The sequence below is a fragment of the Mesoplodon mirus genome, assembly GCF_964341445.2.
Source record: "Mesoplodon mirus genome assembly, chromosome: 16".
Taxonomy (NCBI): Eukaryota; Metazoa; Chordata; class Mammalia; order Artiodactyla; family Ziphiidae; genus Mesoplodon; species Mesoplodon mirus.
In genome coordinates, this window is record NC_138992.1 from 36,646,322 (window position 1) to 36,666,308 (window position 19,987).

At 50.0% G+C, this 19,987-nt stretch overlaps 1 protein-coding gene across 1 annotated transcript; it reads right to left on the reverse strand.

Annotated features, from left to right (window-relative positions):
* Positions 1-15,298: 15,298 nt before the first annotated feature.
* On the reverse strand, positions 15,299-16,732 carry KCNS2 (potassium voltage-gated channel modifier subfamily S member 2; the record flags this gene model as incomplete). The annotated part of the gene is made up of 1 exon (XM_082601242.1): positions 15,299-16,732. The coding sequence occupies one exon, from the start codon at positions 16,730-16,732 to the stop codon at positions 15,299-15,301; it is 1,434 nt and encodes a 477-aa protein (XP_082457368.1).
* Between the last annotated feature and the right edge of the window lie 3,255 nt (positions 16,733-19,987).

Consider the following 19,987-nt stretch of genomic DNA (forward strand, 5'->3'; position numbering starts at 1 on the left):
AAACTAAAAGCTGGTTCTTTGAAAAGATAAACAAAACTGATAAACCTTTATCCAGATTCATCAAGAAAAACAGGAAGAGGGCTCAAATGAATAAAATTAGAAATGAAAAAATAGAAGTTAGAACTGACACTGCAGAAATAAAAAGGATCATAAGAGATTACTACGAGCAACTCTATGCCAATAAAATGGACAACCTAGAAGAAATGGACAAATTCCTAGTAAGGTACAATCTCTCAAGACTGAACCATGAAGAAATAGAAAATATGAACAGACCAATCACAAGTACTGAAATTGAACTGTGATTAAAAAATTTCCAACGAACCAAAGTCCAGGACGAGATGACTTCACAGGCAAATTCTATCAAACATTTAGAGACGAGTTAACACCTACCCTTCTGAAACTATTTCAAAAAATTGCAGAGGAAGGAACACTCCCAAACTCATTCTATGAGGCCATCATCACCCTGATACCAAAACCAGACAAAGATATCACACAAAGAAGAAAATTACAGGCCAATATCACTGATGAACATAGACATAAAAGTCCTCAACAAACTACTAGAAAACTGACTACAATACATTAAAAGGATCATACACCATAATCAAGTGGGATTTATTCCAGGGATGCAAGTATTTTTCAATATCTGCAAATCAATTAGTGTGACACATCACATTAACAAACTGAAGAATAAAAACCATATGATCATCTCAATAGATGCAGAAAAAGCTTTTGATAAAATTCAACACCCAATTATGATAAAAACTCTCCAGAAAGTGGGCATAGAGGAAAACTACCTCAACATAATAAAGTCCATACACCACAAATCCACAGCAAACATCATTCTTGATGATGAAAAACTGAAAGAATTTCCTCTAAGATCAGGAACAAGACAAGGTTGTCCACTCTTGCCACTATTATTCAACATAGTTTTGGAAGTCCTAGCCATAGCAAGTAGAGAAGAAAAAGAAAAGGAATACAAATTGGAAAAGAAGAAGTAAAACTGTCACTGTTTGCAGATGACATGATACTATACATAGAAAATCCTAAAGGTGCTACCAGAAAACTACTAGAGCTCATCAATGAATCTGGTAAAGGTGCAGGATACAAAATTAATAGACAAAAACCTGTTGTATTTCTACATACTAACAATGAAAGATCAGAAAGAGAAATTAAGGAAACAACCCCATTTACCATCACCTCAAAAAGAATAAAATACCTAAGGAGGCAAAAGACCTGTACTCCAAAAACTATGAGACACTGATGAAAGAAATCGAAGATAACACAAACAGATGGAAAGATATACCATGCTCTTGGATTGGAAGAATCAATATTATCAAACTGACTATACTACACAAAGCAATCTACAGAGTCAATGCAATCCCTATCAAATTACCAATAGCATTTTTCACAGATCTAGAACAAAAAATATTTGTATTGAAACACATAAGACCCCTAATAGCCAAAGCAATCTTGAGAAGGAAAAATGGAGCTGGAGGAATCAGACTCTCTGACTTCAGACTATCTGTAAAGCTACAGTAATCAAAAGAGTATGGTACTGGCACAAGGACAGACTTATAGATCAATGGAACAGGACAGAAAGCCCAGAAATAAACCCACACACCTATGGTCAATTAATCTATGACAAAGGAGGCAAGAATATAAAATGGGGGAAAGATAGTCTCTTCAATAAGTGGCGCTGAGAAAACTGGACAGCTAAATGTAAAAGAATTAAATTAGAACATTCTCTAACACCATACACAAAATAAACTCAAAATGGATTAAAGAATTAATGGAAGACCGGATACTATAAAACTCTTAGAGGAAAACATAGGCAGGACAGTCTTTGACATAAATTGCAGGAATATCTTTTTGGATCCATCTCCTAGAGTGATGCAAATAAAAACAAAAATTAAAAAATGGGACCTAATTAAACTTAAAAGCTTTTGTACAGCAAAGGAAGCCATAAACAAAATGAAAAGACAACCCACAGAATAGGAGAAAATATTTGCAAACAATGTGTCCGATAAAGGATTAATTGTCAAAATATACAAACAACTCATGCAGCTCAATATCAAAAAACAAAACAAAGCAAAACAAAACAAAAAAACAACAACCCAATAAAAAAAATGGGCAGAAGATCTAAATAGACATTTTTCCAAAGAAGACATACAGATGGGCAAAAAACACATGAAAAGATGCTCAACATCACTAACTATTAGAAAAATGCAAATCAAAAGTACAATGAGGTATCACCTCACACCAATCAGAATGGCCGTTATCAAAAAGTCTACAAACAATAAGTGCTGGAGAGGGTGTGGTGAAAAGAGAACCCTTCTACACTGTTGGTGGGAATGTAAATTGGTACAGCCACTATGGAGAACAGTATGGAGGTTCCTTTAAAAACTAAAAATAGAGCTACCATATGATCCTGCAATCCCACATCTTTCTGACTCCAAAGTCCTCAATCTTAAAGACGTTCACAAATTTCATCTGTGGCAATGGGAAGGCACGTAGGGGGCAAGCAAGAAAGTAGAGATGCCAGTTCAAATTCTGTTACAATGGTTCAGGTGAGAGATCATGGAGGCATGACAGCAGAGGAGATGGACAGAAAAGGGTAGATATAGGCATCTTTAGGAATAAACAAGACTTACTGATGGGTTGACTTGCTGAAGGGTTTTGGCTTGAGCAACTAAGGGAATAATGGTGCCATTTTCTGAAACAGGAGGTTAGAGAAGAAACCCACTGGAGGGCAGGGAGAATCAAGGATCCTGTTTTGGCCTTGATAGGATTTGATGCCTATTAGCCATGCAGGTGGAGCTTCTGCATATGGATATGCAGAGCTTCTATAAATGCATATGGATCTCAATGGTGAAGCCGGGATGGGAGATATAAGCATAGAATTAAAAAAAAAAAATAGACCCTCTCTATAAGGTATGTGGCCTTGGGCTGCTTAGTTATTTAACTCCTCTCTGCTTTAGTATCCTAACCTACAAAATGAAAATAATATTAGAACCTATTTTATAGGGTTGTTGGGAAAATTAAATACATGAATACATGTCAAGTTCTCAGAACAATGTTTAGTGAGTGCTAGCTATTAACATCATAAACGTCATCCTGATCCTTATATTTTAGCTGAGAAGACAAGTAAATGTTCAAAAGATGTTACTGAAACAAGTTCTCACAGCTAGGAAATATCTGACCTAGAATTTTAACACAGATTGATGTAGGTTTTTTCCACTGAACCCTGGGGGGTGGGTCCCTCCTCCTCCCCTCCCCACGTGCATGTGTAATAAAACTGAATACAAAACTGAATATGGACCAGGGGCAGGGGGGTGGGTAGAAGGGGGAATGGGGAGTTATTGCTTAGGGGATGCAGAGTTTTTGTTTTGCAAGATGAGAAAAGTTCTGGAGATGGACAGCGGTGATGGTTGCAAAGCAATGTGAATGTACTTAATGCCACTGAGCTGTACGCCTAAAAGTGAGACAGGAGGAAGGGGCACCACGTTTAAAGGAATGACATAGCCATTCTGGATATGACAAAAACTGGTTAGAACCAGTTAGGCCCAAGATGGCAGAAGGTTGGACTTCCTGCAGACGTTGGGCCTCATTATACACTCATTGCAATACATTAGCATGTGCTAAACGACACACCCACAGGTGCCAAGAGAGTTCAGAGGCCAACAGTAAAAGGCCAAAAAGTGGGCGGTGCCCCAATTCCTGGAAACTTCCCCAATTCCTGCCCCTTCCCAAAATAGTTGGAATAATCCTCCCAGTCATTAGCCTATTTAATTACCCAGCCCATAAAAACTAACCACCCCATGTTTCTCGCCTTTTGAAACAGACCGCAGTCTGTCTGTGGAATGTGTTATCTCTCTCAAAAAATCTACTTCTTACCTATCACTTTGCCTCTTGCTTAATTCCTTCTGCTCTGAGACACAAAGAAACTGAGCTTCATTAAGTCCTGAGACCAGGTGTGAGATTCTAATTAAAAGACAGTGGGTTCAAGTCTCAATCTGAGTTTTGGCTGGGTTCAAGTCCCGTCTGAGGTGCAACTGGGTTCGAGTCCCAATCTAATCTGAGTTGTGTGGCTTCAGAATGGTAAATTTTATGTTACACATATTTTACACAATATTCATTCATTCATTCAACTGAATATGGAATCAATCTGCCTTTAAGACTGCCAGCCTAGGATCTCGGCAGAAGCTGAAAGCCCCACATTGGCTCAGGGCTCTCAGAGCCTCCTGGCCATGGCCTCCCACGTGCAGATCTGGATTCCTCCGCAGGACCCCACCATCCATCCATCTCTGTGTGGATGCTGAAGCAGCCTCCTGTCCTATCCCCTCAGCCCTCTTAGCTCTGGCGGGGCCCAGTGGAGAGGGTGTGATGCTGGCTGCATCTGTACCTCCTGGGTCCTGCCTCCCAGGAACCTGGGCACACGTTCTTCACTCTGACGCCCCTCCTCCTGCTGTTAAGTCCTAGCTCAGAGGTCATCTCTTTTCTGAAGCCAGAGAGGCGCCTTGCAGGACCCAACATCTCACGGTGTGCGGGCAAACAGGTTCCCACCGGAAGTTCCGCTTCCAGTACCGGGACACACCCCACCAGCTTCATCAGCGTTCCAGCCAGTGAGCGGCAGGGCCCAGACAGTGCGCAGGCGCGTTTTGCTTAGCTAGCCCCAAGGGAGAGACAGCTGAACGAAGGGCTCAGGTTCAGTTTTTGGTTTGTGCTGGAGGATCAGCAGTGAAACAGTGTCAAGACCGTTCCTCTGACCAGTAAGTACAAAGTGATTCATCCCAACCGCTGGCACATCCGGTGCTCTCTGCTCTCAAGCCTGGCAACGCGGCTGGTGTCAGTGGGCGCTACCCCAGAGGAATGAGGTGCCTGTGCATTGGTCCACGTTGACATTATTCCCCTGCAGACTGCTTCACGCATTAGTCATTCTCTGATGGGAATGTCTTGGCAGCCCTTCCTGGGTTCTGGAGCTCGTTTAGAAACGCCCATCTCAGGGAGGCTGTCCCTTCCAACCTTGACGGTGGCACTGCCTGACCAGCATGTCACAGGTCTCCAGCCTGGGAGGCTTCGCTAGGGATGGCCACACAATGAAGCCCCTTTACGAAGGCCTCCAAACCCTCATTTCAGTTATGCAGCAGCTCAGTTAGACTCCCTAGGGACCTGCTGTTTATCCAGCATCACTCCCAGTGAGAAGGCCTGAACCCCATAGTTTAGCTGGCCCCCTTCCCTGGCTTCATTTATGATTTGTCAGCACTTACTCCGTGCCAGACACTGTGTTGAGCACTGGAGACAAATATCCCCGCCCTCTGAGTTCCCAATGAGCGGGGTGACAGACATCACCCAATAAATAAAAGTGACAAATCCCAATAAGAGCTCAGATGGAAAAGTACTGAATGCTGTGAGACATAAGGCAGAGACACTGGGTGGTAGAAAGGGCTCATTTAAATTGGGGCGAGTGCAGAGAAAGCCTCTCTATGGAAGTAACATCTAGTGGGAGCCCTGGAGCGCAGCTGTTGCCACCTCTTTTCTCTTAAAGGGTAAGACTGCCCCCTGTCATTTCACCCCCCCATTCACAGACACAGAGGCACAAACACACCCACATACACACACACAGGCACATGGACACACACACACGAATTCACAGAGACCCGCATGTGCACATAGACAGACATGCACACACACACATATACACATGTGTACTCCCCTCTGTGCTGCTGAGGGGCCATGTGAGGTACCTTTTCACCTGATGGCACATGTGACAGTATTGGGGACCGGGGGCACATGGAGAAGTTATAGCCATACCACTCAGCACAGGGCTTGCCAAGGAGCTTGGCTCCCAGCTAAATGATGGCTCTCAGTTGATTTAATTCTGACTCTTGGTTCCCCTCCCGGCATTGTTTGCTGAGGCCGGCTCCCCCGTCTTTCTGAACATGTGACATCTGCACATTGCAGTTTCCAGGCGTCAAGCCCATCCCTGAAATATCAGCACAAATGAGCCCCTGAACATCAGGACTCAGAGCGTCTTGCTAGTTCTAAATCTGTGACACACATTTACATATTCCCATGGGCGGGGGGGAGCACAGGTAAAGGTGAGGGGCGGTGGGATAGTTTGGTTCGACAGGAATTTTATTTTTTATCTTTTTAACATGAGAGTGCTTTTTAAAAGATGGGGAGACTACTGAATAATCAGGGAGCTCATGTTTTAAAAATTGGCAAATTACATAGTAATGTATTTAAACGCCTCAACTCTGGGCTCCGAGGTTCCAGGGTAGGGTGACGGGCAGAGTGGAAGAGAGCAGCTTCACCTGCTGTAGAGAAAGAACCCAGAATGACTTCTGGGGTTCCACTGGTTCCCAGCAGCACCTCATTCCAAAAGCAGTCCTCAAATCTCAAACCTGGGAGAGGCATAAGTAAAGCTTATGGGAAAGCAATGGGAAAGCCCGGGGACACCCTTGGTTTTGTGCATTGTGGTTTCCCTCCTCTCCTCGCACGTGTCCCACAAAAAAGAACTGCAGGCTGCAACCCCGTGACGGTGGCCTTTGTAATAACTGACCCTGAACGCGATGGGTTACAATTCAACTATTTCCAGCAGAGTCGGCCCTGGCAGACCCAGAAAATTTGCCAGAAAGATCGATACAAAGCTGACAGATCCAAAGTGACTCATGCCAGCTCTCCTCTTAGGAAATGGTTAGATGGGTGCCTGACTGATAACACCTCAGTGCTTTTCATAGTAGGTCTGAAAATAGCTCAGAAGCCTTTAAATGTCTGGAGATGTAGGTGATGACGAAAAGAGGTTTGAGTGGAGACCTCCTCACCGCCCATGAACCCCAATTCTGTTTCTACCATATTCCCCCAGTGTGCCCGCCTCACACAATATCCCTGCCTGTCAGGGACGACTGTGCTGGACACACCCACCAGCGTCTTTGGGAGACCAATATTCCTAGGACTCAGGATTGGCCATCCCTGGACAGGTGGGGAGACTGGTCGTCCAACACTCAGGCCCTTCGTGCTGTCAACTTTTGTGTCCCTTGTTACAAATCTCTTATGTCTCTATCACCTGCCCCTGGTTGCCCCATTGAAAGGCAGCTCCTTCCTAAATGGGCCCTTTTCTCTGTCTAGAGCCTTAATGGGCCCATGCAGATTTTTCACCTCCTTGGCTGTGACCCTTTATATGTATGGTGCTTATTTTGAACATAAGCACCAGCAGTAGCCAAAGAAGTCCCAGTAGGTCTAAGATACAGGAAGGGGAAAGATGAGCCTGGTAGGGGTTGCAGAAAAGGATGGATTGGAGGGGGATGGGCATGAGTCTGTTGGAAATTAACAAAACATGAGTTAACAAGGACTGAAGTGGGGTGGGAGCCTTTAGAATGTATACCAAGGGCCCAATGTGGGAGATCCTGTGAAGAAAGCGTTGATGAAACCTGTTGTCCTAGTGGGTATGGGAATGACAGAGGGACAGTGAGAGGACCGTAAGGGGTACCCCTGAGACCCTGAGCCGGTGTTTCTCCATGTGGGGTCTGAAAACCACATGCATCAAAATCAGCTGGGAGCTGAAGAGTACAAATTCCTGGGGCCCACTCCTAAGAGTCTGATTTTGTAGACAGAGTGACGCCCAAGTATCTACAGCATTAAAAGCTCCCCGGATGATTCCAATGCGCAATAAATTGGCTGTAAAGTCTACACTGCTGAAGGGCTGGGAGCAATACCAGAGGAGTATTGCCCTCACATCTAACATCGTGCTTGGCAATTAGTCAGCTGTCAAGAAATGTTTTGCTATGGTGAGTGAATAACTAAATCAATGGAGAGGATTCACAGGTGACTGAAATCTCAATCTGAGTGGCCCAGAGCACAGAGGGTCCATTAACAGACGTGAAGGAGAAGCCAGGAGGAAGAGCAAGCTCGGGGTGACTACATGGAGTCAGACATGGTGACTTCCAAACACACACGGGTAACATGCATGGGGGCCGGAAGTCAGGCAAGTTGACACGTGGGTCCTCTGCACACTAGTTGAGGCTACGGCTTACAGAACAGCAATTTGGGGGATGATGAAGAGGATCAGGAGGAGGATGAAGATCCAGTGGGGAAATGAGAGAGAGAGGCAGAACCCGGAGAGCCAGCAATGCAGGGTCCAAAACTCAGAGAGGAGGGGGGACAAAGGACCGAGAGGTTGGTCTATGGAGTCAAAGCCTCTGGGGGAGCTGACATGGGGCCGTGGCTTAGCGGTTAGGAAAGCACCTGGTGGTCTTCAAGAGAGCAGTTTGCAAAGAGTGACAGGCACGGAAGCCAAGCACAGAGATGAAATAAGGAAGCGGATGAGGAGGAAAGCTGAGGCCATCCGTAGCGTTTTACCCTCTGGGGCTTTCTCAGGCGAAAGGAAAGAGGTAGGATGCCAGCTCTAATGAGCCGGCAGAGAAAGGCAAGGCCTTGGAACTCATCATCCCTGTGGCTGCCCCTAGGATGCTGGTCTTCTGCAGGGAGCTTTCCTGTCTTCTGTTTCTCTCTGTGCACTTCCTGGGTAATCTCACCCATGGCCTCAACTTCCATCTCTCAGCTAAGGAGTCCCGTCCCAGGCTTTCCTCTGCCCTCTGCACACCTCCATCTGTGTGTCACCCAGGCAACACGACTCAACCTTGGGATGGACCCAAGTATTCCCTGCCTCTCTTCGTGGCACCATCATCCACCCATCCGCCCAGAAGCCACCGCAGCCCTCCATCTCTCTTGCCCACATCCAGTGGTTGGCGGAGTCCTGTGGGGTTGACCTCCTTGGCAATCCACTCTGCCCCTTTCTCTCCAGCTTAGCTGGCAGTGACCTCAAGTAGGTCTCCTGGCCCCTCCCAAGCCTCCAAGCTGATGCCAGAGTCCCATTCCGACAGGATTAACTGGTAAGGGTGCCCCAACCCAGTGACAAAAGAATGACACCCAGGGTCTTTTGGTGGCTTTGCTGTGGACTGTTTTTGCATCACACTGATTCACGTGTATCTCACACATGCTGGCCCAGGGGCGGGTCCCTTCATCTTTGCTGGTGCGGGTCTCTGTGCGTGGCAGTTTCCTCCCTTTCCCTTCCCTCCATCTCTCTGTTCCAGACCCCTACCACCACCTCTGTCTGGCCAACGTCTGGTCCTCTTTCTGTGTGTAACCCAGAAGTCCCATCTTCAAGAGGAAATATTTGTGCTTCCTTTCCGTGTGTCCTCACCGCCTCTTCATGCAAAAGGCTTTTAGTAGTTGTCCGTATCTCTATTCCACCAGACCGTGAACCCCTTCGGTGGGGAGGGGAGGGGAGGTGCCGGGGGGTGGGTGGGAGTTGACTCCAGCTATAGTTACCCCCCAGGAGGCCACCGTTGGGCTCAGAGCATGTCATATTGACTGGAAACAAAGTGAATTCAATGGAAGGCCTGAAAGCACTGTGTTAAGCATAGCTTCTCCTTGTCTCCCTAACTGACGGCTCTTTCCCTTCTTTCTTCTCTGCCTTTTCTTTTATTCACTCTCTCCTCTGCACCGTCATTTGTTTTTCCTTTTCCCTGGCTTCTTCCTATCCCTTCTTCCTTCTGCAGGACATGCGCCAGCTCCTGGGCACTCCTGCCCTCTTTTCCTCCCGTTATATCTCCCTCCTCTCGGCCACATCTTTGAGACCTTGTTTGTGCCTACGTTCTTCTGAAAGCATCAGCTTGTTACCTTCAGGCAAAGTCATTCGCTTTGGAGAATTTCGCCAGGGGATGGTGGTATTGACAAACTCGGTCACAGAAGGAGGAACACGCTTCCGGTTTTCAGATCTACAGTATTAACTGAATCTAACACCCAGATAAGGGCCTTGGGGAGAAACGTTGGTTAAAAGTTCTCCTAAAAATAAGAGAAGGTAATAACCATGTGAGCTCAGCATTTAAGTCCTTCCCTCAAGAGGAGGTGTTTGTGTTTTCCTTTTAAGATGCAAGGGATCCTGGCCCCCAGAATATCCCTGATCATCCATTTATAGCCCTGCTGGGGGAGAAGATGCACTGTGGCCTGCGTGGTGGGGCCACTGGGGCTGTGGGGACCGCGAGTGCCCTCTCCCCGTGCTGCACGTCAGTCCCCTCCTCAGCCGCCACGAGACGGGCAGCAGGTTGTTGCCACGCGCTTCTGAAGGTTACACGGAAGGGAGCACCCACAGATGCCACTGCCCCTCAGTTAGGACCAAGTGTGAGCTGTGGGCGCTCCACCTGCCCTTGTCCACTTAGGGGCCCAGGAACCTCGTGGGAACGGTTGAGGGATCTACAGGGCTTCACGGAGGGAGCAAACATAAATGGGCAAAGAGTTAGCCAAATGGAATCAATGGGATTTTCCTCTCTGATGATTTTTAATAGCAGGAATTTGGATTAGGTGTCACTAGCCTAAAGCCCAAAGGAGACACGCATTGACTATTTTAAACCTCTATTTCCCTGACACAGACACCAGCCCAAGCATGTCTCTGATATCGTTGTCCCTGAAACTGTCATCTGTTGTGGTTTGGCTTTTGAGGAGAGAGATGAAAGCAAATAGCAGGTTGTTGGTGAGCAGCCCCTCTGCTCTGCTTAAAAATAAATGAAGGCGGGCTTCCCTGGTGGCGCAGTGGTTGAGAGTCCACCTGCCAATGCTGCCAATGCAGAGGACGCAGGTTCGTGCCCCGGTCCGGGAAGATCCCACATGCTGCAGAGCGGCTGGGCCCGTGAGCCGTGGCCGCTGAGCCTGCGCGTCCGGAGCCTGTGCTCCGCAATGGGAGAGGCCCGCGTACCGCAAAAAAATAATAAATAAATAAATAAATAAATAAATAAATAAATGAAGGCTATCAGGTTCTGCTCAGGGCTAGAAGGAGGGCATGGTGGGGTGGAGGCATGCAGAGGTTCTGTTTTTACATCGAGATGAAGAACTGGGCAAGGTTTTAAGGATGATCTAATCCGAACTCCTCATTTCGCAGCAGGAGGATATGAGGCTCAGAGAAGCCAAGCAAGGCACCTAAGATCACAGAGTTGAAGGCAAAACTGGGAGCAGACCCCAGTTAGCCCAGTGACCTTCCTAAGATTCATGTGGCCTTCAGAATGGCTCATAAGCAATGTCGCTCCTGGGTTAAGTAGGTGCTAAGGGCCAGTTCCCCCAGCAATAGTCACACCAAACCAGCCAGAACACTCAGGTTACCCAGGACCCAACTTGCTGCCAGGGAGGCACCGTAGCAGCATGGAGCCTGGCAGCCAGGCGGGGTGGGGTTGGCACCAGCAGGCGCCTGTGGTGCTGAACCAGACCGTGTGGGTGGGGCAAACCCTGACAGGGGTGTCTGTTTCATGGGGGCTCCAAGAATTCATGACCATCCCTTCTACAGAGCAGGCTGGTGGCTCTAGGTCCTGGTGGAAAAAGGGCTCCCACCCCTCTGTACCTGCAAAGAATAACTAACAGCTCTTCCTTCCCAACAAAGGCTCAAAAAGCCCAGCCTTGGGCTTCCCTGGTGACGCAGTGGTTGGGAGTCTGCCTGCCGATGCAGGGGACATGGGTTCGTGCCCCGGTCCGGGAAGATCCCACATGCCGCGGAGCGGCTGGGCCCGTGAGCCATGGCCGCTGAGCCTGCGTGTCTGGAGCCTGTGCTCTGCAATGGGAGAGGCCACAACAGTGAGAGGCCCGAGTACCGCAAAAAAAAAAAAAAGCCCAGCCTTTCTCAGGAAATCTGGTCCCCAATGTCGACCGCCCTTGTGTTTGCCACTCCATGTGTAACTGGAGTGCCCTAAGGGAGTGTCAATAATTGTGTTCTATTGAACCTGCATACTCCTCAAGGCTGGAGTCCTGAGTGTGTGTGTTCCTCCTCATTGCTGAGTCAAGGCGCAGAGAGTAAAGTGCAGCCATCACACAGAACGGTTCTGCGGGGCTGCATCAATGCCCGCACAGTAGCGTGTTAATGAGTGTTACAACGGACAGCGCAAATACAGCGTTCTCAATTTTAAAAATTACAACTCTGTAATAAGTCATGCTGTTAAAACATACAAGAAATACCAGTTAAGCCTTCAAGTAGATAACACACAGCCTGTACAGATCACTGCTATCCCAAAGTGCGTAACAGGTCATTTTCTTTGAAATGAGGCAAGGATTAGCAGGTAGTTCCATTATTTGAACACTAAGCCAAGAAGAAATAACAAATCCAAGGATTAAATACCAATTACTACCTTAGGAGCTACAAATCAGCCTGGCATTATAACATGCCCCCCTCAGCAGCAAACCCAGGAAATGCAGGGGGTTGGCAGAAAACACCAAACTATAACCAGTGTGCATCTGTGCAGAAAAGACACAGTGTCACTTCCCAGCCAGCGCTTTCAAAATGCTCATCAGAAAAGCCTGGCCCATGTATTTGTCCCAAAGACATTGAAAAGAACAACCTTCCAATGTTGGGAGTGAAGCTGCTCTCAAGCCCACAGCTGGAAATAGGTGATTTGAAGCTTTTACTGGGTCCCCCTAAAGGAGGTTTACAGGTCAGTCTGACAGCCTGGTGGCAAAAGATGTCACCTCACAATTATGTTCTTAACTCCAGAAACAGCGCAGAAAATTCACCTGACCCCACCCCCCTTCCCCGCACCGATTAGTTTCAGGGACCAGAAGAAACTGCTCCATAAGATGTTATCTAACAAGGTCAATCAAAGCCCAGCTGAGAGCACTTGTGAACCGCGTACCTTGGTCGTACTTTGTGGGACAGGAGTGTTCTTTCTCCCTGGGTCACAGTTCTGTCTCCAACCTCTGTGGGAATTAACTCCAGTGTTCAAGCCAGCTGGGTTGTTCTCTCTCCCTCTTACCTGAAACCACTGTTTGGAGTCCTTAATGCTATTAGGACATTCTCATGCTCAGAAGTAACTGAAATTCCAGGATGGGCAACATAATATTTCATACGAGTATATATATGTACAAAAGATATTAAAAAGACAGTCTCTAAAGTACTTTGGGATTCCCCCAATGAAAGGCACCAGATAAACGCAAGTCATCACCAAAATGAAAAGTCAGGTTTTCCAGCTTTCACGTCTGCAAAAAGTAACCACTAGAGGTATCTCTGTTTTGGTGGTAAAACCTGCCTGTTTAAAAAGAATACTCACGAGAGTGGCTGAATTATTCAGCCTCCTTCCTGTTTCCACTTTTCAGAAGCGTTATGGTCGGTGACCATGGATACCACACTCAGTGACCCAAGACCATGAGCCTTGGCAAACTGAACAGTCCTCATGAGTTTGTACCATCACCTGCCTCAGTGCAGCTGGAGATTATTTCGTAAATTCTCTGCCTTCCAGTGCTGGAAACATCAGCCAAAGCCAAGTGCTACATGTGCAAATTCTGAGAAATAACCCTGCCCTTCTGACTTGGTGGTTGGTTGCCCCTAAGTCATCTCACCTTTCCTGATGCTTCTGAGAAACAAATGTAGACGGTAGACCAGGTAGCACTAGGACGTGGCTGCCTCCCTGCCCACCACGAGGCTCCAGTCTGATGGAAAGATTTGAACTGGGGACCTAAAGGCGTAAGTGACTAGTGCAAATGGCCCGCTCTGTAGTAGCCATGGCAACTACAAGTACACAAAGCCTCTGACAAGATCCTCACCACATCCCCAAGAAGTATGTACTACCTTCAACCAACTAAGACACAAAGTGGACCTTTTTAAGGAAGATCCAAGACATAGATAAAAAGCCTGCCTAACTCCGCATGTAGACCCCTGGATTCTGCAGCCTTTCCAAAGACTGAACAACAATGGAAGCCAACTGGAAAACCATCTGATTACCTAGAATATAACAGAGAACGATCTTACTAAGGGGTCCATGTTAACCCTTCAAAACGCTACGTGCTGGTTAACTGAAGAAGAAGAGGGAGGGCATTCTGGAGAAGGAAACGGTTCTCAACCTTAACACAAGTTTAGAAGTTTAAAGGTCTTTTAAATAGCATCAAGCTTTTCAAGAAGTTTACAATTATTTATGACATTTTATTAAGTAACAATGCTCTTTTGTTTTACAACTCCTTCCTTTCTCCTGGCCTCCACCAACCCTCCCCCAAGAAAAGGCAGCTGAAATGCAAATAAGAACTATAATATTTCCATCCTGGATAAGCCACGTGTCTATATTTTGAATACACACTTCCACACCACCAGGTTTCCATGTCATACCAGGAACTCTGGGGCAGTTAGAGCATCATATGTAACATACCGTATCATAGAAGCAAAATTATCTAAGTAAATTCTGCTTGGAAATAAAAGGGTTCTCATTTTATAAGCTTTCAGAGCAGGCAACAAAATTTTCTAAGCTACTGCCCTTGCTAGCAACCCAACAATGTTTGCCTCAGAAAGACAATACAACAGTAAACTTTTTAGTTGATAAAGACAATACAATCTTATTTCTAAACATCTTTAAAAAGAAACATTTCAAAAACATGCTAATATCTAAGACCCAGCAAAGTTTATTCAAATGACCTAGACCAGGAACCTCAGCAAGAAATAAATGTCTCCACGACCACCCTAGGAAAGACGGAGGGCTGACTTTGAAAGGTCTTCAAGCATCCTGTGATTTGGCCTATGTTTAGCTGAAGCCCCTGTCCCTAATGCATCTGTTCTTGGTAAAAATGTCTATCTTCACTACATGATTAACAAAATAACATTCTCTAAAGAGCAACATTTAAGAGATGAACATCAGTGTACATCATTCTAAAAGTGAGCAGGGTACCCATGCAAGCCACAGGGCTACAGAGTTACAAAAACAACTCACAGACTTGCATCAGTCATGTGTACTTAACTTCACACTCCCTTTGTTTTGGTATTAAAGCTAAATGAAAGCAATGGATAAAGAATTGAGATTTCGTTTCTACATGACTGTGAGCAAAACCTCATCATATCCTTGCTGACCCCATAGATGTGTTTCCACTGGACATATTTGTGGGGGGCTTTTTCTACAGAACTCGCAGGACAACCTCAGAAACAGGAGCACAAACAACTGAGACAGTACTGGGTCACAAGCACTACAATAGAGAATACAATGAACAGAGAAATTAGCATTCTAGGTGGTACTCATCCGGCAGAAAGGTGAACATTTTATGCCCACGATGCAAAGACCAGTGAGTGTCATTTCACTGAAAGGTGCAAAGGCATGGTGTCAGACACACCACCCTCTAAAAATGATCCTAAATACTGTAAAAGCAACCTGGGGTGCATATCCCATGCATCTCTCCCCCTTTGGGGCTGGGCATACTCCTTACACCATAACCCTAATGTGCCTGGACTGCGCCAGAGGCACAGGAAACAGCTCAGCAATGTGGGTTTGAGGATGTCAAGCCCTCGCAGCTAATGCAGGGAATCATTTAAACTTAGTTCGCTTGGCGAGCTCCTGCTCATATTCGTCAGGCTCGCCATGAGGGATTTAACTTTATGGGCATAGTAGTCCCTTAAGTTGACGGAAGGGACCTCCTTCATTCCATCCCCAAAGTCACAGCTGCGCATGGCACTCTCGAGTTGCTTTTGGCGCCGATAAAAGTGGGAGAACTTATTGAAGATCAAGGTGATGGGGAGTACCACCACTAGGATACCTGCCAAGATGCAGGCAGAGGCGGTCAGCTTCCCTGCCGTGGTCCCTGGGACCACATCCCCATACCCTACAGTGGTCATACTGACGGTGGCCCACCACCAGCAAGCGGGGATGGTGGCCAGGCCCTCATTCTCCTCCTTTTCGATAGTGTAGGCCACTACGGAGAAGATGGAAATCCCCACAGAGAGGTACAGCAAAAGCAGCCCTACTTCTTTGTAGCTGTATTTAAGTGTGGCCCCCAGGGAGCGGAGGCCAGTGGAGTGTCTGGCCAGCTTTAAGATGCGGAAAATCCGCATCAGCCTGAGGACCTGGGCCACCCTGCCCAGGTTGGCCAAGGTAGGTGTGCTCTCCACAACCAGGTTTACCACCAGAGTGATGTAAAAGGGGATGATGGACATGAGGTCGATAAGGTTTAGGGCATTCTTGAAAAACTTGAGGAAGTCAGGGGCCACAGCAAACCTGGCCATCAACTCAAACGTGAACCAGGCGATGCCAAAGTGCTCCACGATTTCGAACCTGGGGTCCTCACCAGGGTTGCCCTGGCTGTCAGGGATTTGGAAGTCCGGCAGGCTATTGAGACACATGGTGATGATGGACCCCAACACCACGAGGATGGACAGGACGCTGAAGACCCTGCTCAGGACCGAGTAGCCGGGGTTGTCCAGCGCCAGCCACAGCTGTCTGCGGAAGTTGCCCAGGGGCTGCCCATCGAACTTGGATGCATCGTTGTAGAAGGCCAGGATCTCATCGAAGGAGGACGTGGTGCTCTCCTGGTCGCTCTGCTCGTCCCACTTCTCCTGTTCGGGCTCCACTTTGCGGCCGTGGTAGCTGTAGCTGCAGCAGGAGTCGATGAAGAACTCGTTGATGCCCCAGTACTCGATCTCCTGGCTGAAGGAGAAGACGCACAGCTCCGCCATGACATGAAGCTTGCCGGTGTGGTAGAAATGTAGCACGTAGGGGAAGAGCTCGGGGTTGCGGTCAAAGTAGAACTCACGCTGGACGTCGTCATAGTCGTCGCAGAGCTCCAGAATGGCCTCGCGCGAATGGCAGAGCAGCAGGCGGCCCAGGCGCGTCTCGGGGAAGCGCAGCAGCGTGTGCGAGCGCAGCCGCTTCTTGAAGCCGCCTACGTTGATGCGGATCTCTCCATCCTCGACGTTGGCCTCCGACAGGTCCCACAGGCTCTGGCCAGTCATATTGGAGACGCCCAGCCGCCCGCGCCGCGCGGGGGCGCTACACCTAGAAGCCGAAGGAATCGTGTCGGGTGAGCGCCGAGGGCTCAGGGCTCGGGCACCTCTATTTCCCCATCCGTCCCTGGCGAACCCAGTCCTCTCCAGCGGGTCTCTCGGTGCTGAAGGACACTGGGATGGGGGGCCGGTATGGGGTTTGGCCCCCTCCCAAGGAAAGGCTTGGAGTGGGGGGGTATGTTTCCACTAGCATGGCCGCGTTTCCACGCCCACCCTGGGGGTTCTGTCGGTCCCTTTACGCTGGCGGAGGTCGCGCCCCAGCGGCTCTGAGAGCCCAGGGAGCTGCGAGCTGACCTTGCCCGTGGGCCGGTCGAGGAGACGCCCCCGCCCGCTCGCCGCAGACAGGCGGGACTAGAGCTGGGTTGCGCACCGGCAGGGCTGGGCCGAGATGGGGGGCGCGTAGCCTCGGGAGGGGGCGGGGAAATTCACCTCTCGAGTCATTAACCCCGGGTGGGGTTAAGGGAGCCGGCCTGGCGTCCCCTGCGTCCAGCCCCCGCGACTGGAGCCCCCTCGCCCCCCGCCCCGGGCTTCCCCGCCCGCCTGGCGCCGTGCCCTGGAGCCGCGTGCGCCGCGCGCGCCGCGCCTTACCCCGCGGAGCTATCCGGGCTCGCCCTGCGCGTTCTGGAAGCGCTTACCTGCGAGCACTGGGGCCCGCGGCCGAGGCCGGCGGGAAACTTCCCCGACCTGCCGGCGAGCATCGCTGTGGCCGCAGCTGCCGGCTGGCTGTGCGTGTGCGCGCGGGTGCGAGTGTGTGTGCGCCTGGGTGTGCGCCCGGCGGGAGGGCGGGCGGGGTCCGCCGAGCGTCTCCTGTCTCCGGCCGGGGATGTCGCCGCCGTCCGCAGTTGCAGGAGGCTCACAGGTGGCTCCGTGGCCCCGATGCTCGCAGAGCCCTCCTCGCTCGATCCGCGCGCCCCTCAGCACCGAAGAGAGACAACAACGCGCGCCACAGGGGGCCGGAGCGGGAGATGAGCCGGGGCGCCTCGGCGCGGGCCCTGCTCTGGGGCACGGCGTGGTGGTGCTGAACGGACAGCTCCGCGCTTCCCGGCTCCCTGCGAGGCCGCCGCCCGGACTCCGGAGATGCTGCCGCCTCGGCTTCTCTGCTCTCCTCCCGCGCGTCGCGGCGACCCCTTCGGGCCCCCGGCTCGACGCAGAGCCAACACCTTTCCCAACCCCTCGCCTATCCCCTGGTGGCAGCTGTTATTGCCACAGGGCGCAGGCAGGGGACTGCCTACGGTGACCTTTCCCCACTTGGGTCTCGGGCGGAGCCGAGCTGGGGAATGAGGGATGGCTTGCGTGCGGGAGAAGAGCAGGACGGGAGGAACTCCAGGTTTCCCCTTCTGGGCACCTGCTGAAAAGTTTCCTGAAGCTTCGGGGGAAAGAGGGTGGTGGGGAAAGGCATCTGGAGGGGTGAAGACGGAGCCGGGAAACCCGAGGTCGAGCTCAGCTAAGCTTGCTGGGGGCGGGAGCGCAAGCCCCACCAGCGTGGGAGGGAGTCACGGAGTTCTGTTTGGGAGCTCTGTGTGGGCACTGCGCGTGTACAGGCCGGTGTAGTGTGCCAGAGTTGGAGGATTGTAGGGAGAGCGGGGTGTGTGTGTGTGTGTGTGTGTGTGTGTGTGGTCTGAGGAAAATAAGACTTTTCAGTGTCTGTGCAGCGCTGTTAAAAATAGGACCTCTGAGGGGTGGGGGGATGTGTACAGCATGTCAGAACAGGGGAACCTAGGGCATGTCAGCGTGATGTGTGCACACAGTGGCAGACTGTGAGCTGTGTCTACAGTGTGCAGTGTACAGTGTAGTATTCAGTGCGACTGTGACAGGTCTGTGTGCGTAATGAAATGAGAACTTTGTGTATGCAGACACAGTGGGGACTTGGGGTGTGGGTCCAGCGTAGATATGCTCAGTACCAGTGTCCCCATTCCCCAGGAGACTTGTGGCCCAGCTTCAAGCTCTTGGTCTCCAAGGATTGTTCCTTAAAGCACTGACAGCTGGGCTGGAACTGAGAAATGGACCCACAGTCCCCGGGAAGCGCCCTCCCCTTGGTCTCAGCCCTTTCTCATGGTCCCCGTTTGCCAAGATCGGAGCAGGACGGGAGCTTAGCAGGGAGCTCACGGGCTACAGGTCTTGGACAGAAGTCCCGGGAAAGCCCTTGTGGCTCTGGACTCCCAGGGCAGCCATCTCAGCCACGGTGGGCAGCATGTCTTTTATTTCTGATGCCCTGGCAATGTCATCCCCGCTAGATGGCTGCTCTGCAGAGCTTGCGTGCTTTGGGGCTCCTCACAGGGCCTGGCGAGGACCCTTGAGCTCGCTTCATGTGGAGTGTCCCGGAACCAAGCCTGGCTTCACACAGAGGAGACCTGTGCCAGCCACCTGCCTCTGGGGGTGGGGGGTGGGGCAGGGTGCCAGCGTGCTGCCTGCGGAGGGGGCTCCACACCCATGTTCCTGCAGCCCCCTGCAAGTGCGGGGAGTCCAGGGAGGCAGGCCAAGTGGGAGGGAGAATAGGGTGGAGACGGCCACATGAGCTTCCTTTCTCTTTTGTCTGATACTTTTAGAGAGGGAGGGGTGTGTGTGTGAGAGAGACAGAAGGAGACAGAGACAGACAGACAGAGACAGACAGAGACAGGCACACACACAGAGAGATAGAGGAAGAGGGAGAATCTGGTATTTGCTGTCTTCGTCTCCATCTTTGTTTCTTTCGAGGTCTGTGTTTGGAGCACGTGGCCCTCACCCCTGTCTAGGTCCGCTGGATCTATCACTGAAGTCTGGGGCCCTCTCTAGCCTCCCTGGGGCCCTCTCTGCCCTTTGCCCCCCTCCTCTCACTGTGCTCTGCCTGGCTTCTGGCCACCCCGAAGCTCACAGCCCCGCTTCTGCTTCGCCATCACATGTCTATGTGGCTTCTGCTGTGTGGCCACCGTCCCCAGCCACTCCCGTCGCCTTGACCTCGCTCCTGACTCTTCCCCTAGTTGAGCTTAATGCATAAACCACCTTTTCCTGCCACATTTGGAGGGTCCCTTTCCCCCAGAAACACTTGGGTTTGATACCTATGGGGTTTCCGCCCTCCCCCGCTCTATCTGTCTGCCCACCTCCTCTTCCTGTCTGCTTTGTTCTTGCTCGTCCCTTCTTCCTTTGCGGTTGTGGGAGATTTCGTCCCTGGAGGGAGCCCCCCCCCCACCCCGCCACCCGCCTTCCGTTTCTCTTGGTTTCTTCCAC